The sequence below is a fragment of the Acinonyx jubatus genome, chromosome X, assembly GCF_027475565.1.
Source record: "Acinonyx jubatus isolate Ajub_Pintada_27869175 chromosome X, VMU_Ajub_asm_v1.0, whole genome shotgun sequence".
NCBI classification, from domain to species: domain Eukaryota; kingdom Metazoa; phylum Chordata; class Mammalia; order Carnivora; family Felidae; genus Acinonyx; species Acinonyx jubatus.
Genome location: NC_069389.1, coordinates 124,053,917 through 124,067,372, shown reverse-complemented (window position 1 = coordinate 124,067,372; position 13,456 = coordinate 124,053,917). Strand labels below are relative to the sequence as shown.

Genomic DNA, 13,456 nt, shown 5'->3' with positions numbered 1-13,456 from the left:
GCTCGCTCACAGCTGCAGGCCCGCCCCACTCTTGTGAATCTGCGCGTTCATAGGCGCGCAGGAAGTAGCCCCTCCTTCTCTCGGAGGAGGAGGTGCCCAACCTATGGGTACCGATTGGCTGCGAGCAGGTGAGTGACAAGTGACGAAGTGTCGCGAGGGAGATGCCGGCTTTGCGGGAAGAACCAATGCGGACTCCGGGAAAGAGGGGTACAGGGGATTTTGTGGGTGGGAGGACTCGAGGGCCCTTAGAATCAGAGGTCCAACTGGAACGCCAGTACCGCGCCAAAACGGGCAGCACCCTCCAGAATGGTCTTTGAAGCGACTCGATCCCCCTCTCAGCTTCAAGGTGAACCAGGGACTAGACGCCATCGGGGAGCCTTGGTCTCGGTGCCTTTCTGGTCCCACCATCCCAGCGAGCTTCCTGGCCCTCAGAGGGGACTGGTTTTGTGCCTGCTTCGGTATGGAGCCGTTGGCCCGCTTTTAATAAATACCCAGCCCATTGCACCAACCTTTCCCAAAAGCCACCTTTGATCACAATCTTGCCACCCCAACTCAAACGTTTTCAAAACTTCATGTTCTACATACAAAATCCTAAACTCTTCCGAGGCTTCCAGTCCTAAGGCCTTCCCCAATGTCGTCCGCCACTACAACCCTTTGAAAGCAAGTGCGCTATACAGACCTAAGTAATTATTCTTTGGTCTCCTTTCTAACAACTAACCACCCTGCTCCTTCCTGCCTTTGCTTACATTGGAGTGCTTTCCAGTGAAGCGGTGCTCCATCCATTCACACAAACCCTACCATGAGCCAGCTCGTGAGGAATAAAGGATGTTAGTTTCTCTTACTCAGTGGGGATACATATGTAATGATAATACTGATTAACATTTATCAAAGGCTAATTATGTGCCAGTCACTGAGTATGTGATTTAATCACAGCAAGCCCAGTGTGACAGGGAATATTTTCACCCACAGTTTATAAACAAACTAAAGAACCTTAAAAATGAACTGATAAAGCTTTGGGGTGATTGTGGGGTGGTCCGGAGCTGACAGCCAAGAAAGAATTCTTGAAGATGTCTTTGGTGCAAAAAGGTGATTTTATTAAAGCATAGGGACAGGACCTGTGGGCAGGAAGAGGTGCACTGGGGTCGTGATGGGTAACTGTTTATATACCCACAGGTTGGGGGGGTAGGGCTTAGGGACAGTGTAAGTCTCTAAGGAATCTTGGAAGCAAGGTTTCCAGGACCTTGGGGAACTATCTGTTGCTAGGAAAATGCCATTTATTACCATTTAGTAAAACCTCAGTCATGAGACCCTTCAGATGTATATTAGGGAGCCATAAGCTTGAAGTATGATTGCCAGCATATATCCTGGGGCAGTTGAGATAAGGAAGTTTCCAAAGAAGTTTTATACATTAAAGTAGACTTACAGGTTCCTGCGGGGTGGGTCAGGATAATGTTAAGCCAAGATTCTCTTTTGCCCCCAGCAAAGTGTCATCATAGAGGCAGCTGAGCTCCTAGAGGGACGTCACTCTGCCGGTTTCAAGGACTTGTCAATAAGCGGCTGTAGGCAGTAAGGGAACTTAATTTTTCATTTGCCTTAGTTTCCCACATCACCATGGCATGCACTTAAACCCCTTTCCTTTGTTTTTGGGTAGCCAGGAGTGTCTAAGGAATGTCACACATACCCCACCTGGGGGTGGGGTGCTGTTAGCCTGTACTTTGCCCTCAGCTTGCCCCACTCTCCCTCATCATGGGGTGAGGGATGGCTCATTTGTGGATGGATCATTTATGGGGTGCCTGGATGGCTCAGTTGGTTAACCATCCAACTTTGGCTCAGGTAACGATCTCGTGTTCATGGGTTAGAGCCCAAGTGGGGCTCTGTGCTGACACCTCAGAGCCTGGAGCCTGCTTTGGGTTCTGTGTGTGTGTCTCTCTCTCAAAAACAAATAAACATTAAAAAAAATTTTTTTAATGTTGACAGCAGTAATTTCTGGCTACAATTTGAAGTCCATGGATTTCTCCATACATTGGCAGCAGGAAGAAGTGGAACAGTTGTTTTTGGAAAACTTTTGGCAGTTTTGGGGCACCTGGGTGGCTCAGTCAGTTGAGCATCCAACTTCGGCTCAGATCATGATCTCATGGCTCGTGAGTTTGAGCCCCGCATCGGGCTCTGTGCTGACAGCTCAGAGCCTGGAGCCTGCTTCGGATTTTGTGTATGTCTCTCTCTCTCTCTGCCCCTCCCCACTTGCACTCTGTCTCTCTCAAAAATAAAATAAACATTAAAAAATTTTAAAAAAACCTTTTGGCAGTTTTAATTTTAGACAAACACCTATTCTATGACTCACCCATTCCACTCCTATATATTTACCCAGGAGATATATCCATGTTTGTCTGCAAAAAGATTCATACAAGCATGCTTGTAGAACTTGTATGTGTACATTAGTTTAAAATTTGGCTTAGGGGAGCACCTGTGTGGCTCCGTCGGTTAAGGGTCTGACACTTGGTTTTGGCTCAGGTCATGACCTCACAGTTCATAAGATCAAGCCCTGCATCAGAACCTGCGCTGACAGCACGGGGCCTGCTTGAAAGTCTCTCTCTCTCCCTCTCTCTTTCTGCCCCTCCCCCATGCTCTCTCTCTCTCTCAAAATAAATAAATAAACATTTAAAGATATTTTTTAAAATACAATTTTGTTTAGGGGCACCTGGGTACCTCAGTTGGTTAAGCATCCGACACTTGGCTTGGCCTCAGGTCATGATCTCATGGTTCGTGGGATTGAGCCCCACCTGTGCAGAGCCTGCTTGGGATTCTCTTTCTCCCTCTCCCTCTCCCTCTGCCCCTCCCTTGCTTGCACTCTCTCTCTTTCTCTGTCTCTCTCAAAATAAATAAATATACTTAAAAATAATAAAATTTAGTTTAAAAATAATGAGTAAGAAGAAAGATTTTCAGATAAACAAAACTGAGTTTATCACAAGCATAACTAAACTAAATGAACTTCTAAAAGATGTACTTCAAAAAAACGAAAATAATTACAAGAATTACAAGAAAGAATAGCGAACAAAGAATTTGTAAACACATGGCTAAATCTAAGCAAAAACTGTTTCTGTAAATACTAATCCCTTTTTTTTTAATTATGCTCAACATAGGGCTCAAATTCATGACCCCAAGATCGAGTTGCATGTACTACCAGCTGAGCCAGCCAGATGCCTCATATAAATACGAATACTTTTTACCTGGGGGGCTAACAAAACGGGACAGGTCTAAAATATTGGACCACCATAGTATGTAAGTTGGGAGGGAATGGCCTTACAGTTTAAAAGTGTTCTATGGTCCTTGTGTTATTTGGGAGGGAAAATTAAGATATTAACTTTAGTTTTTGATAATTTTGCAGGATACAGTTTCAAGAATAACTATTAAAACAAGAGAAGTAGAGTGCGTCAGCTCTAAAACATTGAATTGAAGAGTCTCAAAAGTACTGATGGTTCAAATGAATGTTTACTTTACTTGGCAGATGTGGATGGTTTAGTTCAGGCTTTAGAGAGATCATCACCTTTTTTTTTCACCTCTGAATATGAATCTTTGTGCTTTGATACTTCTACATGGATTGTGTCTGCATGAAAGAAAGATAGGTATGTAAGTCTTTTATCATTTCTACATATTTTTCCCTGTGGTTATAAAATAAATTACAAATTTTTTACACCAACCTCTGGTCCATCTTAGTATCTAATACTCGAAGGTTTGTCAGGCTTCCTAAGATAAATATTCAGGAACTAGGGGACCCAATACATCACCTAAAGACTGAAGGAAGAAAATTCTAGAAAATAATACTCTGAAGCAATGACAGTCTCCCATATGCTTCAGCTGCATGCATCCACATTTCCACACTTGCATGCACTTCTATGCTGAAGCTGTTTTCTCTAGCTGTGATACAAAACTTCTATTATCTATACATCTACTAGTTGAAATCCTCCCTGTCATTTGATACTCATTACCCTGGAACATTTGATCCCTGACTTAATCATCCCCTCCTTTGATTTCCCATGGTGCTTTGTGCTTTCCTATCTGTTTATCTGTTTATCTGGAATATCCTTTCCCCACTCCCTTGACAGGCTATCTATTTTTAAATCTTAGCAATCAACTTAGAGAACACTTCTCTGGGAAGTTGTTCCTGAAATCTCCAGGCTGAGTTATTTATCCACCTGTCCAGGACTGATCCAGTTGGGCTTATTGAATGAAAGAATAAAAGGACTGCTGGGTAAGCATCAGAACCCAGCTGAGGTTCAACAACACAAGTTTGTAGAGGACGAGGTCTGCACAGTTTGGTGTCTTTTTATAATGCTGAAAATGTTAGAATTCATTTTTCTTCTATGAGACAAACAGTACACAAAAGATGTGTAGATTGTAAAACTCTCTTCTGACACTGGCCAAGCCTCCAGTGATTGTACATCTCTGCCAAGGCCCTAAGCAACAACAGTTCAAACATACATTATTTCTTGTGGATGGAGTAGAAGGGTTACTTGCTGGTCTCTGAGCCTGGTTGCGTATAACTCGTGCGTTGAGGTACCATTTGGTAAGGAGCTCCCACTGGAGTTTGAACCTATGAATTTAAATGGAAAAGAAAACAAAAAGTGAAAACTTAATTACCATTTAATTGCTCTCCCAATACGATAGTACCAGGAGCACAAGTAGCCCCTCCAGAGTAAATACGACACTTAATGAACATCAACTGAAAGGAATGCTAACTGCCAGAGAGAAAAGTAGATGTGAAGGAACTGCTGGTGAGATGGTGTGAAGGAATAAGACCTCAAGAATAGTTCTAGAAAAGGAGGCATGAATGAACTACCGATAAGGCCTACAGAGGACTCTTTATGAGAATAAGATCTCCTACATTGCAGGGCCAATAATCCTCATGGGAAAGAGAAGGGAAATCTGTAAGGTGGACATGGAACATGTTAGATATACAACAATATGTATGGATCTTTGATGAAATACTTTAGTACAGGCATGTGGTTTGATTTGATGATTTCAAGGTGAAACGTGAAGGATATGTAGAACTTTTCCTGGTGAAAGGAATGAGGGAAGAACAGGCAGGCACACCAGGTAATGGCGGTGAGTGGAGCTAGGTAGGCATTCGGGGCTAAGAATTGATAGTGCATCAGTTGTTTTGACATCTCTCTAGTTTGTGTTACCTTTCTGGTGACCTGATAAGCTCAGATTTTTTCCCCCAGCTTTGTTGAGGTATAACTGACAAATAAAGTTGTATATATTTAAAATGTACAACATTATGATTTGGCATTTGTATACAGATTTTAAAATATATTCAAAAGATGAAAGAAGGACATTTAATGAAAGACAAATATGAGGAGGTTTCACAGGCCCATTAAGATAAGACTCTGGCCATTTTCCTTCCCTGTTTAAACCTCTTAAATGGATCCTCACTAACTACAGATAGTGTGAAACTCCTCAGCAAGTCTTTCCAAGCCTACTGCTTCTCTATCTTTATTTATTGCACTTTTTCCTCACAAGTTGAGGCAATGTGGGCTGTAGTTAAGGACAACTGGGTAAATTAGAGACTTGAAATGACTAATATCTAAAGACTAATGATTAATGTGTTGACCTGCGGAGAGGTTTCTGGTGATATGCACAGGACTGTGTCCTTGGTCTTCCAGATTATCTGTATCTAAGGTATCAGTGAAAATGTAGATGCCATGCTCATTGAACATGTGGATAGCATATATACTGGAAGGGATAATAAACATATTAAATAGACTCAGAAACATTAGTGTACTTTCCAAGCTAGAGATAGGATCCCAAATGAAAAAGCTGAAGTTTAACAGAGAAAATTGTGAAGTTTTGCTCTTGGATCTTAAAAAATCCCCAGGGGGATATTGGGAGAAGTGAATAGGGGAGAAGTAAAAATGACTAATAGAATTTTAGTTGATAATAAGGTTAAGTTTTAAGGTTACGGTTAAGTTTTCCTGTCTTTCTTGTTGTCTTAACCCCATGGCAGCAATTGAGAAGCAGCCCCCACCTCTCTGCAGGGTACAGGGCTATCGCCTCTGCAGGACCAAACAGAGGGCTTGCTATGACTTCCCGTCTTACAAACAGTGCTGCTTAGAAATCATCAAGATTGCTCTTGCTCAAGGACTGAGACCTTGGTCCACTTCCATGATTCTATCAGATATTGCACCCTGGAATAGCCCCATGCAGTGACCAGATGGGGCACCTAATCCTTCTAGGGAACCTAGGTGTGTATGCCTCCTTCAGTTCACCTGGGTCTGTAGTTACTCATGCCTGAGGGGTGAGATCCCCATTCCACAGTCCAGCCAATGCTAGGGACAGCTTTGTACTCATTCACGCAAACTCCCTAGGAAATGGGCCCTATTCTGTTCACTTTTGGGGGGAAAAATTTTGTGATCTAACCTGGCTCTTTTTGTAGCCTTTTAGTTTTTACTTTGCGATCCACACATTTTGCTTCAGTCTCTGTTATATACTAACAACACATGCCATCTGGTTACTGATTCCTAACCTGGAGTCTACCTTTTAGTGGTTGGACCCTAACTGCCTATCCTTTCCTGTGGAGTATCCCAGCTCTACCCCCATTCCTTTATATTCCTATTAAGTCTACTTTCTCCAGGCTTGGGCCCATACTTACTTCTAGCAAATATAGACATACCTAGCATCATATGATACTCCTCTAATCCTCTTTTGGAGCTTAACTGGCAAATATAGTGAATTACAGAAGTTGCACAGAGAAGTCCAAATGAAGACTTAAAAGAGCTGTGAAGTCAGCAAAGGAAAGCATTCACAAAACAAAATGACAACCAACTGAATGGGAGAAGATATTTGTAAATGACATATCTGATAAGGGGTTAATATTCAAAATATACAAAGAACTTATAAATGTCAACACCAAAAAACCCGAACAATCCAATTAAAAAATGAGAAGACCTGCAAAAGACATTTTTCCAAGGGAGACATCCAGGTGGCCAACAGACACATGAAAAGATGCTCAACACCACTCACCATCAGGGAAATGCAAATCAAAACGACAATGCGATATCACCTCACAGCTGTCAGAATGGCTAAAATAAAAAACACAAGAAACAACAAGTGTTGGCAAGGATGCAGAGGAAAAGGAACGCTCGTGCACTGTTGGTGGGAATGCAAACTGGTGCAGCCACTGTGGAAAACAGTGTGGAGATTCCTCAAAAAGTTAAATATAGAACCAGAATATGATTCAGTAATTCCACTACTGGGTATTTACCCAGATAAAATGAAAACACTAATTCAAACAGATAGATGCACCCCTGTGTCTACTGCAGCATTATTGACAATAGCCAGGATGTGAAAGCAGCCCACGTGTCCATCGATAGACAAGCAGAGAAGGAAGATTGAATATTATGCAATCATAAAAAAAAAGATGGGACTGTGCCATTTGCAACGACATGAATGGACCTAGAGGGCATTATGCTAAGTGAAATAGGTCAGACAGAGAAAGACGAATACCATGTGATTTCACTCATATGTGGAATCTAAAACAAAACAACAAATAAAAAGCAGAATCAGATCTGCAAATACAGAAAACAAACTGACAGTTGCCATAGGGGAGGGGGGGAGGGAGGGACAGAATGGGTGAAGGGGAATGGGAGATAGAGGCTTCTAGCAATGGAATGAATAAGTCATGGGAATAAAAGGTCTACATAAAAGTGCACAGAGAATATAGTCAATGATATTGTAATAGTGTTGTGTGATGACAGATGGCAGCATAATGTATACACTTGTCAGATCACTAAGTTGTACACCTGAAACTAAAGTAACATTGTGTGTCAACTGTACTCAAATAAAAACAATATTTTAAGAACCTAGAATTAAAAGAAAAGAAAACAGGTATGAGGTAGGAGGAAAACTAAGAGAGTACGGTGTTTCCAAATCTAAGAGTGTTTCAAGAAGCATTCCTCTTCCCTCACTGGCCACTCCTTTTTTTTGAAAATGTCTTTAATGTTTATTTTATTTTTTTTTAATTTTTTTTCAACGTTTATTTATTTTTGGGACAGAGAGAGACAGAGCATGAATGGGGGAGGGGCAGAGAGAGAGGGAGACACAGAATCGGAAGCAGGCTCCAGGCTCTGAGCCGTCAGCCCAGAGCCCGACGCGGGGCTCGAACGCACGGAGCACGAGATCGTGACCTGGCTGAAGTCGGACGCTTAACCGACTGCGCCACCCAGGCGCCCCTGTTTATTTTATTTTTAACAGAGACAGAGAGAGAGAGACAGAGTGTGAGTGTGGGAGGGGCAGAGAGAGAGAGGGAGACACAGAACCTGAAGCAGTTTCCAGGCTCTGAGCTGTCACCACAGAGCCCAACGTGGGGCTCAAACTCACGAACCGTGAGATCATGACCTGAGCTGAAGTCAGATGCTTCACCAACTGAGACACACCCAGGCGCCCACGGCCACTCCTTTTCTACCTCCTTTGCAAGTTCCTCTGCATCTCCCTGCTCCGTGAATGACAGGTCATCCCAGGGCTCACTGTTTGGATCTGTGTTACTAAAGATCTACACTGACTCCTAGGTGATCTTATCTACTCTCTCATGACACTCTTCAGGGCTTTCGCACCGACGATTCCCTCTCCCTGGAATTGATCTTCCATGTGGCCTATTCCCTCTGCTCTTTCAGTTTTCTACTCAAGACTGAGTCATACTCTCAATAAAGTGTTCACTGACCAGCCTATTTAAAATGGAAACCTACCCCAATACTCTTACTCTTCCCTGCTTTAAATTTCTTCATAGAATGTGAAGAAATTCACCTTATTTATTTATTGTGTGTACTCCCTTCCATTAGAATGTACATACCACAAGGACGTGAATTTTTGTTCCTTTTGATTATTGCTATATCCCCTTTCCTAAAACAGTACCTAGAACATAGTAGAGGCTTAATGAGTACATGCTGGCTGAGTGATAGAAGTGTTGAGTAAGCTAAGGACAGAAAAGTAACTCATTGGGTAATAGTGGGGTGCTATTTATATAGGGTAGTCAAGAATGGACTCATTTGGTCAGATCCCTGAAGGAAGTAAGGTAGTGAGCAAAATGAGTATCTAGGAAAATAGTGCTGCGAGCACTTTTTTGCATAAAAAGTTGCAAATACCCTGAGCTGGGAGGGTGCCTGGTGTGCTCAAAGAATAGCAGGGAAGTCCTGTGCCTAGAATGAACTAAGCAAGGCAAAAGTGCCAGGATATGAAGACAGAGAGACTATGGGGAACCGTGGCTTTTACTCCGAGAGAAACGGGAGCAGGGGCAGTTGCACCTGAGTGGCTTGATCTAACTTATTCTGTAAGCCAATCATTTATGGAGCAAAAGAAAGAAAGGCATCAAGGAGGACTCCAACGTGTTTGGCCTGAGCACCTAGAAAGACAAAGTTGCCACCAGCTATGATTGGGGTGGCTGTAAGTAGAACAGCTTTGGGGAGATCAGGAGTTCAGTGTTGCATCTGTACAGTTTGAGATGCCAATTGCACATCCAGGTGAAGGTGTCAATTAAGCAGTTGGATATATACATTGGTAACAGGGAAGAGCTCTAGACTGGTGATACAAGTTTGGGAATCGTCAGCGTATAAATGTACGTCTAAAGCCATGATGTAGATGGGGTCACCGAGGGAATGAATGTTGATAGAGAAGGTGCTCAGAGATTGACTCTGGGGCACTCGAGTATTCAGTGATGGGAAAGACAAAACTGAAAAGGAACAATGGGTTGAGAGTATGATGTCCTAGAAGTCAAGTGAAAAGAGCAGTTCGAGGAGTGGGGAGTGGTCAGCTGTATCAAATACCACTGGTAAGACATGATGTGGACTGAAACATAGCCATGGTTATGGTAATACTGAGGTCACACATGACTGAAAGAAGAACGATGGGGGCAGGCAGAGTCCTTACTGTAATAAGTTCAAGAGAGAATGAGAGGAAAAGAAGTAGTAACATAGCATATACAGAATTCTTTTGAGAAAATTTTCGGTGGGGCACCTGGGTGGCTCAGTCGGTTAAGCATCTGACTTCGGCTCAGGTCATGAACTCACATATCGTGAGTTCAAGCCCCATGTCAGGCTCTGTGCTGACAGCTCAGAGCCTGGAGCCTGCTTTGGATCCTGCGTCTCCTTCTCTCTCTGTTGCTCCCTTGCTTTCTCTCTCTCAAAAATAAAGATTAAAAACAAAATTTATGGGAATGCAAGCTGGTGCAGCTACTCTGGAAAACAGTATGGAGGTTCCTCAAAAAATTAAAAATAGAACTAGCCTACTACCCAGCAATTGCACTACCAGGCATTTATCCACGGGATCCAGGTGTGCTGTTTCAAAGGGACACATGCACCCCCATGTTTATAGCAGCACTATCAGCAATAGCCAAAGTATGGAAAGAGCCCAAATGTCCCTCGATGGATGAATGGATAAAGAAGATGTGGTATATATAGACAATGGAGTATTACTCGGCAATCAAAAAGAATGAAATCTTGCCATTTGCAACCACATGGATGGAACTGGAGGGTATTATGCTAAGTGAAATTAGTCAGTCAGAGAAAGACAAAAATCATATGACTTCACTCATATGAGGTCTTTAAGAGACAAAACACATGAACATAAGGGAAGGGAAGCAAAAATAATACAAAAACAGGGAGGGGGACAAAACAGAAGAGACTCATAAATATGGAGAACAAATGGAGGGTTGCTGGAGGGGTTGGGGGAGGGGGGATGGGACAAATGGGTAAGGGGCACTAAGGAATCTACTCCTGAAATCATTGTTGCACCATATGCTAACTAATTTGGATATAAATTTTTAAAAATTCAATTAAAAAAATTTTTTTAAAAACAAAAAGAAAAAAAAATTTTCGGTAATAAGTACAAAATGATACTGATCATAATCAATTTTTAAAAATCATATAAAATAATAGTATATATTTTTCCATAGCAAAAGAATGGAAATGTTCTGGAAGGCCACACATAAAATTCATCACAGTCATTGTCTCTGGAGGGGTGGAGGGTGACTAGCACTGGAGGTGTGCCAAGATTATTTTGCTGTTATTTGTAAAATAACATCATTATCATTAAAAATTATCTGAAAAAATTATGACAAAATGCTAACATTTAGTAAGTCAGGACTTTGAGGTATGGATGGCTATTATCTTATGTACTTTCCTGTATTTTTAACGTTTTTCCAAATTAACACCACCAACAAAAAAACATGAGTTAATTGGTGGTGAGGCTATGTAGACTGAATGACCTCACAGTTTCAATTAACTGTATTATATCACATGACATTTATGGAGTGCACTGAAGCTATAAAAAGGGGAACTGCTGATTGCAAACAATTTTTAACCAAGTAAAGAAAAAATTTAAATCATGAAAACGTTGCCAAATAGGCAGAACAGAAATAATGGACTAAAATGAGTTAGAAACAGGTTGGATGAAAAACCTGAAATCAGAAAATCTCCAGACATTCTGCTCGTCTTAACAATTTCTCCCATTGCAATTCTTGAACAACAACAACAACAAATTCAGCCTTATTACATTTCACTTTTCTTTTACCTGCTTAATGAAGAGTGGAAATGATCCCAGAGAGCAAAATGGCAAATAAAACAAAACAAAATGAAATAACAACAAAAATCCCTGCTGTAAAGGAGAAAAACCAGCAGCAAACAGTAGCTCATAACTCAAACCAAGAATGTAAAGTAAGTTATACTTATATTTCCATTATGTGCATATTGATTATTCCTATTTTGGATTATCTAATAATTCTGGAACAGCTTTCTCTAAATTATTGCACTGCCACAAATCCCATCTCTTCCCCATTTCTAGGGTTCTTTTCTCATAAAGCCTTTGCGATATCATATCTCAAAGGGCTGCCATTTCTTTTTCCAATGCAAGGAAAGGATGTGGATCGATTACCTTCCATTTTCAATTATCTGTATCATGTTTTTTTTCTGTTAGTGCAAGCCATGGAGAATTTTAAATATATTTCCCACTCTTGGGCGCCTGGGTGGCTCAGTCGGTTGGGCATCTGACTTCGGCTCAAGTCATGATCTCACAGTTTGTGGGTTCAAGTCCCACATCGGGCTCTGTGCTGACAGCTCAGAGCCTGGAGCCTGCTTCGGATTCTGTGTCACCCTCTCTCTCTGCCCCTCTCTCGCTCACATTCTGTCTCTGTCTCTGTCTCTCTCTCTCTCTCTCTCTCTCTCAAGAATAAACATTTTTAAAAGTTGTTTAAATATATCTCCCACTCTTGATATCCTAAAAGGGTTTTTTCTTACCATTCTATATAGGCACTTGCTGTGAAGTCACTGGATAGGCCCCTGGAGGTAGTACTTTGAAGAAAAGTGTCCGTTACTACATAGTATGTTTTCTACTAATATTTAATAAGAAATATTATACAGAAGAAATTCTGCTACATATTTAATATTGAGAGCAAATATAGTAAACCATTTATACCCAGGGCAATGATCTTTCTTTGAACATGAAAAATTTAGGACTAGACAGGCATATAAACCAATGAAATAGGAGACAGTACAGAAAAAACCCTCACATATCTAGTCAATTGATTTTTGACAAGGGTTCCAAGACCATTCAATGAGGAAAGGACAGTCTTCGACAGATACTGCAGAAACAACTGGATAGTCACATGAAAAACAGTAAGTTTGGACCTTGACTTCACAGTATATACAAAAATTAACTCCAAATTGATCAAACATCTAAACTTATGAGGTAAAACTATAAAAATCTTTGAAGAAAGCATAGGGAGTAACTTTCATACCATCAGATTTGGCAATGAAATCTTCAACATGACACCAAAAGTCCAAGCAACAAAAGAAAAAAATAGATAAATTGGACTTCATGAAAACTCTAAAAATTTTGTACATTTAAGGACACTATCAAGGGAATGAAAAGAATGGGAGAAAATATTTGCTATTCATATATCTCATATATCTATATAAGAACACCTACAACTTAACAACAACAAAGCAAATAACCAAATTCAAAAATGGCAAAAGGTTGGGGCACCTGGGTGGCTCAGTCTGTTAAGCATAGGACTCTTGATTTAGGCTCAGGTCATGATCTCACGGTTCGGGGGTTTGGTGGGTTCGGTCCTTGTATCAGGCTCTGCACTGGCAGTGTGGAGCCTGCTTGGGATTCTCTCTCTTCCTCTCTCCCTGCCCCTCCCTCACTTGTGCTCTCTCTTTCTCTCAAAATAAATAAATAAACTTTTTAAAAAATCGCAAAGTTTTGAATAGACATTTCTCCAAAGAAAATATACAGAAGGCAAAAAAGCACATGAAAAGATGCTCAACATCACTAATCATTCGGGAAATGAAAATCAAAATTTACAATGAGATATTAGTTCACACCCATTAGGATGGCTATAATATATATTTTTTTAATCCAGAAAACAAGTGTTGGTGAGTTTGTTGGGAAGTTGAACACTCATGCA

The 13,456-nt window shown here is 41.1% G+C and overlaps 1 protein-coding gene across 5 annotated transcripts in view; it reads right to left on the bottom strand.

Moving 5' to 3' along the window:
- Positions 1-3,051: 3,051 nt before the first annotated feature.
- LOC106984420 (phosphatidylinositol-binding clathrin assembly protein-like) overlaps positions 3,052-13,456 on the bottom strand; it is a 49,234-nt gene continuing 38,829 nt past the window's right edge. For 2 of the 5 annotated variants that reach the window (XM_053201907.1, XM_015082622.3), the window contains 2 exons: positions 4,480-4,591; positions 3,052-3,604 (listed from right to left, as the gene is read on the bottom strand). In XM_053201907.1, the coding sequence (XP_053057882.1) occupies positions 4,508-4,591 (84 nt within the window). In that variant the 3' untranslated portion in view covers positions 3,052-3,604; positions 4,480-4,507. Of the gene's footprint in view, positions 3,605-4,479; positions 4,592-12,281; positions 12,336-13,456 lie in introns of those variants that run through there. The other 3 variants (XR_008289941.1, XR_008289940.1, XM_053201908.1) reach the window with 2 other exon arrangements.